The 11,556-nt window shown below is 40.4% G+C and overlaps 2 protein-coding genes across 2 annotated transcripts; both read left to right on the top strand.

Annotated features, from left to right (window-relative positions):
- The first annotated feature begins 3,902 nt into the window (after positions 1 to 3,902).
- On the top strand, positions 3,903 to 4,364 carry LOC142172692 (uncharacterized). The gene has a single exon (XM_075236364.1). It carries the CDS (start codon positions 3,903 to 3,905, stop codon positions 4,362 to 4,364), a length of 462 nt encoding a protein of 153 aa, XP_075092465.1.
- A 1,760-nt stretch (positions 4,365 to 6,124) lies between these two features.
- LOC142172691 (uncharacterized) lies at positions 6,125 to 6,745 on the top strand. The gene has a single exon (XM_075236363.1). The coding sequence runs from the start codon at positions 6,125 to 6,127 to the stop codon at positions 6,743 to 6,745; it is 621 nt and encodes a 206-aa protein (XP_075092464.1).
- Positions 6,746 to 11,556: the final 4,811 nt, after the last annotated feature.

Raw genomic sequence — 11,556 nt, 5'->3', positions numbered from 1 at the left:
AAAATTATTGATCCTTGTTCTCTATCTTCTGAGGTTCCCGTTGATCAAGGGAAAAGTGGAGAACATGGTAAAAGTCCTGAGGTCGCAGAGGTTTTCGCCATTGTTGCTTCAGATTCTATGGTGTCCATTGAGCCTATTAAGGAAGAAAATGTCGCGACCATCTTTGTGGTATCTGCTGATGGCGTCTTACATGAGATAATTTCTGGTGCTTCCATGTCTCAGAGGAACGAGATACAGGGTATGGGGGAAGAAGGAGCCATAGTGGTTGTTGAAGGCTCTGCACTAGCAGAAACTACTGGGCCCTCTCGTGAGAAACCTAATCCCTCTATAGAGGAAACAGGTCAGAGTTCTTACTCCCAGGCCAGTTCTGCTCCTATATTTGCTGTTGAGCCCTTGGACATTCAAGTCCCTGAGATGAGGTCTAGTGATGAGGAGGATCAAGACAACATTGCTCTTGATGATTTCATAGTCAAGCAAAGGGTAGTGTCTACTCCTGAGTCTTCTACTAAGCGACCCAATTTTGCAAGCAAAGGTAGCTTATGACTCTACTCTTCAAAAGAACAGAAAAAACAGTAAGAAGAAAAAGAGGAGACTGGTGAAAGACATTGTAATAGTGTGTGATAAGGTTGTCCCTGTGGTGGAGGTTGAGGAGGAAACAACTGAGGAATCTAGTTCCCTAGTGAGAAGGTCCCAGAAGAAGAAGCAATCTGCTTCCATAGAGAATGTTACAACTCCCAGTTCAAAGTTGAAGGATATTGTGAGTGAGCCCTAAGTTTCTGATGAGGATGTGTTAGTCAAGTCTAAGGGAAAAGCAAAATCAAGTGGTATGAAGTATGGAAAGAGAAAGCTGGAACCTGTTAAGGAACCCGTTTCTGCGAAGAGGATGAGAAGTGAAACCAGTTCTGCTTCAGAAAGATTAAGGCACCAAAAGGTTCTGTTGGGTCGTACTTTTGACCCAGCAATTTCGGAATTGGCTAGTATGAGACAAGTCCTGGTGATGGTTGAGTTTCAATGGTGGGGGCATCTATTCCAAATGGATGAACCCAAAGTATATGAGGATGAGGTTCAAAGCCTTTATGTCTGCCTCTTTCCCATTGATACCGACCATATCTATGCCTTGGTGAATGAGGTGGACATTGTGTTTAATGTGAGTCTGCTTGGGGATATTCTAAAGGTCCCTACGGTTGGTGTGTCTAGTGTGAAAGATGCGTGTGGGTATAATTTTCAGAATGATGTGGTGAAGTATAATGCGACAAAAGGGGGACCAGATTCACAAGAAGGCATTACTCCCTGTTTATCAATTGCTCTTCGAGTTGGTAAACAAAGTTCTATTGCCTCATGCTGAGAGGAGGTCCAAGACTTCTAAGTCTGACCTGTTTCTAATGGAGCAACTGGATAGATTTAACCCTGTTAACCTGCCTGCTATCATGATCGAACACATGCAAAAAGTAGCAACTTTCAAGGATGGAAATCATGATCTTCCATATGGGTTTCTACTTACGCAAGTGTTAGTTTTTCAAGGTGCCACTAGGTCAAGGCAAGGTAGGAACCAAGAAGCAGACCTTTTCTCAAACAACTTCGGAAGAGTGTAAGTACATCGAGAAGAATAGGGGGTTAGGCAGTACATCAACAATCTCACAGCTCATTGAAGGCTAGGAATGCTATCTTGGAAGGTCAGTAGGCCCAAGGGTCTTTGGAGTCAAATGAGGAAGTGGCTCGTTTGACAAAAGAAAATGTTGATCTCAGAGCACAAGTGGAGAACCTGGAAGTAGAACTGCTCAATGAGAAAAAATCGGTCAATTCCTGAATAGACCTAGTTCTCCAAACTCTTGTTGTAGCTTCCAAGCCCTCTACTCCTATTGCCCCCTAAGCAACCCCTTCAGTGACCAGTTTCTGGATTGTGTCTATTAGTTTTTATGACTTGGCAGATGTTTTTGTTTCTTTTGTTTTGATGTGGTTGGGATGTATCAGTACTGCTCCCGTTTTCAATAGTCCAATTCTGCATTTGCTTTTTAAGCAAAGGTATATGTTTTATATATAAAATCAATCCTCTCTTGTTATGTCAATGCTTGTATTCTATGTTTCTCTTATCTATCATGTTGTGTACACATATGTGACATGAGTTAGCTAGGCTAGATTTCTTTATACTGTTTGCCTGCTTGTGTATTGATGGGTTTTCAATGTCTTTGCCTTATGTTTTGATGATCTAACAAACTTATTACCAAGAACCAGATAGGGAACCTGACACACTTGGTATACATTACAAATGAACGGATTCCAGCCAGGACTCTAGCTAATGTGAACTGCTGCAAGTGTAGAAAATAGAGAAACAAGACAAGGACCTGATCCCTTGTGTTTCCTTGACAACAGTACGAAAGTCAACTGTGCACAGCTGGAAATTGACTGCCATAGAAACAGTGCACACAGTGCAGCAGTTTTGCAGTCACTTGCCCTTTGACCAACCAAGTGCTTACATCATTCAAGTGATGTTATCAAAGGTGTATTAACAAGAGCATTATAACAAAACATCACTTGAACATTTGAGTATTCACTTCAAGCATTCAAGTCTTATGTAACAGTGAACTTAATTCTCAAGAGCTTGAAGAACAAAGTTAAACACTACTACGGACCAGTTCCTAAATCTAGAATTTTGTTGTTCTTAGTTGAGTTGTAACTTTGCGATTGTTCTTATTGTAATTCCTAAATTGCTTAGCTAGAAGTGTTTCTTAGGAACCCCTTTGTAAAACCATAAACTTTCTGAGTTTGTGTTGTAACAAGAGTTAGTCATAAGTTAAAGTCTTTGTAACTAGTGAGTGACAAAGTGGCTTGAGGTAAGTGTATCACAAGTTAATTGATTTGAAGTCTTTGTAATAGAGTCATTACAAAGTGGCTTGTAACAGTGTATTTACAAGTTAGTGAAGTTGAAAGCCTACAAGTATAGGTCGTGGTTTTTGTCCCCTTGAGTCGGGATTTTTCCACGTAAAAATTTCACGTGTCATTTACTTACTGTTTCATTAGTATTTTCAGTGGAAACTCATAGAGGACCAGATACTCTATAGTTTGGTGGACTCATATAAACTAACAAACATACAGTTAAATTGAAGACAAAATCATAGGTTAAGTTGAGAACGCCTATTTATTTGGTTTAAAATCAGGCTACTTGTCTGGAGAAATTCTGAAGGTTTACCCCAGCCCAAGGTACTCCCTTTTCTTTTTGTTTTTCTTGGCACAATTTTCCTTCAACATTTTTTATTAAATAATTCTATAGCAAATCAAATTTTAAGTCAGTTTTAATGTGCATGACCATATCCTTCACTATGAAAGCCAATTTGATTCGGACTTGTGTGTTGACCGGCTTTTTCCCCCACCCCACCACCACCCTACCCTTAAGCAATAAAGAAAGCCTATCTATTAATTGGATTTAGACAATTGGATCCACAGGTAGACGAAGGACAAATACTCATTGTTTCACGACATGATTTATAAGATAAAAGTAGTTAATAATGTTCATTTCTCATGCTTTCGCACCTCAACATCAATTATAGGTATAGAAAGCTACATTTTTAACGTTTCTTCACGTGGATCTTTCATATTTTCTCTTCGCACACCTAATAAATACTTTTATAGTCTAGTAGCTATATAGAATTGATTCTGTTATAAAAGTTGTGTTAAAAAACATAAAACAGAACATCAACATGTTAGTTATATAGTATCTAATGCTCCTTCTTTCTTTGTTGTAGATTCAACCTCAACTCAACAGAATGGATCCCTCTTTGATCCAACCACCTCTCCCACTGGAGCCCCCAGATAAACAAGTCCAAATGGAGGTGGAAGCACCACAACACTCCTACAAGAAAATGCTCCTAGACAAACAAACGGGTAACTAAACCAACTACTACAAAATGGAAAACCACCCAACATTAGAATTGGATAAAGGGAAACACATTGAAGACTCAATCCCACTCTCACCAGAAGAGAATGAACGCCTCTATACTCCTTGGAGGTACTTAGTAATCATCAAAATATTCAAAAGAAAGATGCCTCACCACATGCTTCGATCTAAACTAATTGACCTATGGAAGCCATCTGAAACATTAATCTTGATTGACCTAGGATGGGAGTTCTTCATAGCAAAATTTAGCTTAGAGGAAAGTATGGTTAAGGCACTACATCTAGGGCCATGGTTCGTTTTTAGACACTTTCTATCCGTTCAAAAGTGGGAACCAAAATTTATCCCCAAGGAAGCCACCCTCACTTCTACTGCCATTTGGATAAGATTACCCCAGCTACCAACAAAGTTCTACGACAAAGTCATCTTGGAAAATGTTGGAAGGAAATTAGGTAAACTCCTAAAGATTTACTAATGCACATCCTCTACCCTAAGGGGGAGATATGCATGCATTTGTATTCAAGTGTCACTGGAAACCCTAGTGGAAACTTCAGTAATCATAGGAGACCACAAACAATCAGTGATATACGAAGGCGAAGGAACCCTATGTACCAGCTGTGGTAGGATAGGACACACTGCTCTAAGGTGTAACTATAAACCACACTCCTCAACAGCCAATGGTACGACAGCCAAAGGCACCTATCCCCATGGAAGGTAGTGCACCAAAAACACAGCACACTCCACATACAAAAGAGGTACAGGTAAACATGTTCGATGCCATTTCAGGTAAATTCCTACAAACAAAAACATTTAATTATAATTTGAAAAAACCAATCCACAGTACTCAGAAAAACAAAAGAAGGCCGCTGGGCCCAATAAAAGCATCACCCGGAGACCATCAAACGCCCAACCATGTGCCCAAACAAAGCCCACGGGAATAGCCCATCATGGGAGCTAAGCGAAAAGCGGGGCCAGACGCAGAAAACCCCACTAATTCAAACAACCATCCCATTTCCCAAACGAAGGCTAACCCAAACCCCAATGATTCAATCATCACATTGGGCAGAATAGCCAATGGAGCCTTTTCCTTAAACTCAAACGGATACTCATCCATGGGTACCACTGACAACCAATCTCCCCACCCAAATCCCAAAGCCTATACCTCCCATGCCAAAGCTATTGAAACACACAATAATGGAGAAACCCAAGCGACAGAAATGGTAATCGAGTACCCTATCTGCACTCCTCTCCCTCTTCGGTCGAAAAGACCACAACTGTCACCTCCATTACATCCCCAATTAATGAACAAGTAACACCCCTAACTCCAACACCTGGAAATCTTTCCACTGTCCAAAATGTCACACCAGAAGGCTTTACGATGGGAAATCGGTCCTTAAACACCACTCCCATCTTTACCCAAAATAGAAAATCAAAGAAACACAAAAATGGAAAAGAAAACACACTTTCGACCACCATCTCCACCCACCCACTGCCACCGGACCACCAACCAGCCTCCTGGTTGGAGGTTGCCTTGCAAGGGCAGGGGATCTCTTACGACTTCACTCTAGACAACAAGAAGGTGACGCTGATAGTCCAAAATTCGGCACACCTAGCTAGAGTGACAGTAGAAGCCCTGAACAAGGCATTAATGGCATTTGTCCCTCTCCTATGGAAATCGATGGCCAGCTCCGACAGCCCATCACCGATCATAGACCCACAAGATCTCAACAACCACATTCTTCAAAGTTTCCAATATCTCCCATTCTTTCCAGATCTGATGAAGGAAGACCCAGCGGTGGAGCCAGTGTTCACCCAGATCGATCTATCAACAACACCCTCATCATCCACACCAAAGAGAACGAACAAACCACCTCCACTTCAGAATATTCGACAATGAGTCTCCAAAGCACTGGATTTACTGAAGAAGAAGGATGTCACAAAAGAGCTTGAGCAGACCTACCCAACACCAAGAACAAAGTCGATTCTGCTAGACTCGGTAAGATCGATCGAATTTAGCACAGAAGTGAGCGAAATAGTAGTAGTCCTATGCCCCAAGTCCATGTCCAAGTGTAGAATGAGCCTAGTCCAGCCCAAACACATGGACAACTGAAACCACTACTAAATCTAACGCCAATTCTGAGACTAAAGAGGAAATACCCTCCCCCACAAGTGCCAAGTCTGCCAAACCAATCGAGCCCTCAAGAGGGAGCTCACCAATCACCCACGTTCCCAATGATGAACTATATCATATGGAATGTTAGGGGTGGTAATAGTGCCAAATTCAAAATGCACTGCATAGAGATGGTGAGGATGCACAAGCTAGTGATGTTAGACTTTCTTGAAACTAAGATGGCTGACCATCAGACCTTGGCCCAGACACTAGACTTTGATATGATCATTCAATCCCCTGCGGTTGGTCTTTCTGGAGGAATCGTATTCATGTGGAAGGAAGATCTTGTAGCTGTGGAAGAGGTGGCCACCACCCCCCAAGGTATTCACGCAATGGTGAAGGTAAGACCTAATCACCCACCTTGGCTTTTTTCAGCTATCTATGCTAGCAACATCTTAGCAGAAAGAAAACTCCTATGGGAGAAGCTTATCACCATCTCTAATACATTAGGAAATAACTGGTTCATAGGTGGAGACTTCAATGAAGTCTTGAAGGCCAGGGACAAGTTTGGGGGTAACCCTATCAACCTTAGCCGCAGTAACCTATTTTGTAACTGCATAAAGAGGTGTCATTTAATCGACCTAGGGTATAAGGGAAGTAAATTCACATGGACTAACAAAAGATATTCTAGCAGAACTTCCCTAATCCTAGAAAGAATTGATAGGTGTTTTGCCAATGAGGGTTAGATTGAACAGTACCCTGAGGCAAGTGTTGAGCACCTACCTAGTACCCACTCAGACCACTGTCCTTTAAAGATTCAAATGGAAGGGCCCCCAAGCAACAAACCCTCTAGGCCCTTCAGATTTGAAACAATGTGGGCTAGCCACCCTTCATTCCCCAGCATCATCAATCAAGCCTTCGCTGGCCAAACCCCCTACTCCAATCCACTACCAAATTCAAGGATCTGGCAACAGAATGGAACCAACAAGTCTTTGGAAACATTTTCCACAAAAAAATAGACTCCTGGCCAGAATCTATGGCATTCAAAAGTCGCCCAGCTACCAATTCAGTAGCTTTCTCCAAAAGCTTGAAACAAACCTTAATGAAGAGCTAAACAGTATCCTCAGGAATGAGGAAGACTTCTGGAAACTGAAGTCCAGGATCAACTGGTTCAATAAGGGTGATGCCAGCACCAGATTTTTCCACACTTCTACCCTTAATAGAAGGAGGAGAAATAGAATCCTCTCCCTCAAGGATGACAATGGCAACTGGATCAATGATCAAAAAGAGATCCAGTCAACCATTGTCACCTTCTTTAATGAGCTCTACTCAACCTCCCACTCTAAAGTCCCTTGGGCAACCACTCACCACTCCACAATGGAATCTACCCTGCAGCAAAGCCACAAGGCTTTCATGGACAAGCCCCTCCATATGAGTGAAATAAAAGGGTTGTCTTCTTCAGCAAACCCTTCAAATCACCAGGACTTGATGGCCTCCACCCATTCTTCTACCAAAAATACTGGAACATTGTTGGGGACTCTATCACAGAATTCTGCCAAAAATGCTTCAGCACATGCTCCATGGATTACACCATGAACCAAACCCTATTGTGCCTAATCCCTAAATGTCCACAAGCTTCAACGTTAAAAAATTCAGACCCATTGGCCTTTGAAACACCATCTACAAAACTGTCACAAAAATAATAGTGAATAGGATCAAACCTATATTGTACCTCATCATAGGACCAAGCCAAGCTAGTTTCTTAACCAACAGAAGAGCCTGTGACAATGCCATCATTGTCTAAGAATACATCATTGCCAATATGATCTTAAAAATAGACCTTGAGAAAGCCTTTGACAGGCTGGAATGGTCTTTTATCAGGAACAACCTAGATTCCTTCAATTTCCCTAAGGGTCTGTCCAAAATCATCATGTCCTACATAAGTACTTCCTCCATCTCTATCCTTGTCAATGGGGGGAAAACTGATCCTTTCAACCCTTCAAAAGGCATCAGACAAGGGGACCCTATGTCATCTTACCTGTTCATTCTGTGTATGGAAAGGCTATTCAGATCCATTGACAAGGCAGTCATGCAAAACCAATGGCACCCCATCAACATAAGTAGGTCTAGACCAAAAATCTCCCACATTTTCTTTGCAGATGGCCTCACCCTCTTTTCTAAAGGTAACATCAGGAACTGTAATACAATCCTTTCCATATTACATAGTTTCAACAACCAGTCAGGACAAAAAATAAACCTAGCCAAATCCAGAGTCCTGTTCTCCTCAAACACTACCCAAGATACCTCCCAACAACTCTTCAACCTCCTATCCATCAAACATACCACCTCCTTTGGAAAGTATCTTGGTTTTCCAATCTTTCACATTAAATAATCAGCCTCAGATTTCCAGTTCATCATTGACAATATGCAACACAAGTTGGCTGGCTAGAAAACTAGATTCCTCACCATGGCTGGGAGAACTGTCCTGGCAAAAACCACCCTAGGCACCATCCCAAGCCATGTAATGCAATACATTACACTGCCAACCAAAATAACAAATCAAATTGATAGAATTCATAGGAACTTCCTCTGGGGTACCACCTCTGAAAAGAAAAAACTTCATTTGATTAAGTGGGATTTAGTTACTAGAACAAAAGCCGAGGGAGGGCTAGGGCTGCAAAAAGCTAGTTTTAAAAACAAAGCTGCTTTAGCAAACCTGGCATGGAGAACTTACAAGAATACCAACCCTGTCATTTGACCTCCCTCCCCATATCCAAAACCTCCTTAAGGCTGTGTTTATTCCAAGGGTAGCCACTAAGGAAGATAATCTAATATGGGGCATCACAACCAATAGGCAATTCTCCAACAGCTCTGCATACCCCATCATAAGCAAAAGTACACAAGCTCATTCTCCTGGAGAAGAATACCACTTCAAGTGGATCTGGAAACTCCAAACCCCAAACAAGATAAATTACTTTACCTGGATCCTAACACACAAAAGACTACCCACCAGGAGTTTTTTACACTCTGTTGGGATAAACTGCCCCACCTAGTGCCATTTCTGTGGTTTTGAACAAGAAGATATTGACCACATCTTCTACCTATGCCCCAATGTTGTCCACTTTTGGAGTGTCATCCAGTCAAAATCTTCAGCTCCATCACCCTCCAATCCTCTCAGTTGTAGTCACCTTTGGCAAACAGTTTTGACAACTCTTAAAGGTGTAAAGTACAATGACTACCTTAACTGGGAGAATCTCATTCCCTACTGCTTCTGGCACATTTGGCTGGTAAGGAATAATAATGTGTTCAATAACAAAAAAGAATCCATCAATGCTAATAACACCATTACTAAAGCTACTGAGTATCATGTCCTTAATAATAACATTTCATAACAATGCACCCACCAAATCATGCTTAAATGGTCTCCACCACCAAGAGGCTCCTACAAATTAAACACTGATGGTGCAACAAAGCGCAACCTAGGAATGGGTGGAGCTGGGGGCATCTTCAGAAACCATAACGGAAGTTGGATGTTGGGCTTCATGGAAAACTTACCCCAAACAACTAACACAGGGGCTGAATTTAGAGCCCTCATCAGAGGCCTACAACTAGCAGAACTAAACAACTTAGTTCCGCTATAAGTAGACACTGATTCAGCATAAGTAATCAATATGTTGTTGAATGGAAATCTAATATTTGACCCCCTAATTTGTGAATGCGGATTGCTGATTCAAAGGATGAGCAGCGTGGTAGTGAGGCACTCATACAGGGAGCAGAACAGGGTTGCTGATGCACTGGCGAAGGAAGCAGCCAAGGAATTTTTTTTGAACAAATCAATATCTCTAGTAGTTCCTCTAGTGTTTGCCAATGATGTATTTTGGGCAGACACCCTAGGAACTAAACTACCTAGAACTTTTGTGGGTTGTAATATAAGTACAATTATGAAAAACTTTGCATCTATGGGGGACTTAAGGTACGCCAGTAACTCCCAAGGCAGTGTATCCCCTTTTGTTTAATTAGTTAATATATTATCCCGTTGACCAAAAAAAGAAACAAAAAAATTTCAGAGCCAACAAATTGGTTGTATGTCCTTATGGAATTTATTAACTTCACTATCGCACAAGATTTTTGGATTAAATTTTCCTAGGATAGAACGAAAAACCTATTTTAGGTGTGTTTGGTATGAAGGAAAACATTTTCCGGAAAATATTTTGCAATTTTTCCATGTTTGGTTGACCTAAATATTTTGGAAAATATTTTCCTCATGAACTCATTTTCCTCTAATTGGAGAAACATATTTTCCATATCAAGAAAAGGGAAAATATTTTCCAAAATTCCTTCTCAACCTTCCCCACCCTATTCCCCATCCCCACCAACCCCCACCAACTCACTCCCACACCCCACCCCACTCCACCCCACCCCACCACATCCCCCTAACCCCACCACCCCTAACCCCACCCTCACCTAAATAAAAATATTATTTATAGTACTTTCTTTCATGTTATAAATAGATTTTTTTATTTCAACAAATAAGTATTTTTTTTCATGATATAAAAAATATATTTTTTATTTTAACAAAAAAAGTACTTTCTTTTCATGTAGAAAAGTAGTATTTTTTTCATTTCAACAAAAAAAATATTTTCTTTTCATGATGTAAAAAAAATATTTTTTTTATTTCAATAAAATGAGTATTTTCTTTTCATGATGTAGAAAAAGTATTTTCTTTTATTTCAATAAAATGAGTACTTTATTTTTATGTCGTAGAAAGAGTATTTTCTTTTTCAACCAAAAAAAGAGTATTTCTTTTTAGTTATGGAGTACAAATTTCGACATTATTTTTGCGTAAAAAAGTAAAGCAGCACATTAGTTCATTTGGTTTTGTGTGAACTTTTAGAGACTTGGGGGAATTGGGGGGGGGGGGAGAGAAAAGGGGTTGTAGGAGAGTAACATAAAAAAATATTATGTACTCTCAAACTAAACACTATAAAATATTTTCCGGAAAATATTTTCCACTCACCAACCAAATAAGGAAAAAGAAGTGATAAAATCACTCATTTTCCATGAAAACAATTTCTAGGAAAACATTTTCCTTCATACAAACACGCCCTTTGTGATAGTAGGCATTAGCAATACAAATCAAAGAACTTCGGCAAATTCAAATGGCGGAGCAAATCACGCGTGACACTTATCTTTGCTTTTGAAAACAATGTTTGTGATGCATAAGAGAGAGGGCAGAGAGTATTTTTGGTAGTAAAAAATGAGGCCAAGCCTTGAATTTATAACCATCAAATTGGATTTAAAATGGTGTAACCGTGCCTGTTTAGAAACAAGACAGTGTCTCTTGACGAAAGTTGTATGTGTTGGTATCCTGTGTTCAAAAAACATCATAAACAAAAGGCTCTAGTTTAAGAAAACAGAAACCGAAAATTTCGAGCCCACAAGTTATGTGTCCTTAAGGAATTTAATCCCCTCATTATTGTCCAAGGTTATAGATTACCTCCTCCCAGGGTAGAACGGAATAACTATTCTATGATAGCGGCACTTCAAATCACAAAAC

The sequence above is a fragment of the Nicotiana tabacum genome, chromosome 18 (genome assembly GCF_000715075.1).
Source record: "Nicotiana tabacum cultivar K326 chromosome 18, ASM71507v2, whole genome shotgun sequence".
Taxonomy (NCBI): domain Eukaryota; kingdom Viridiplantae; phylum Streptophyta; class Magnoliopsida; order Solanales; family Solanaceae; genus Nicotiana; species Nicotiana tabacum.
This window is presented reverse-complemented; position numbering and strand designations above follow the sequence as displayed.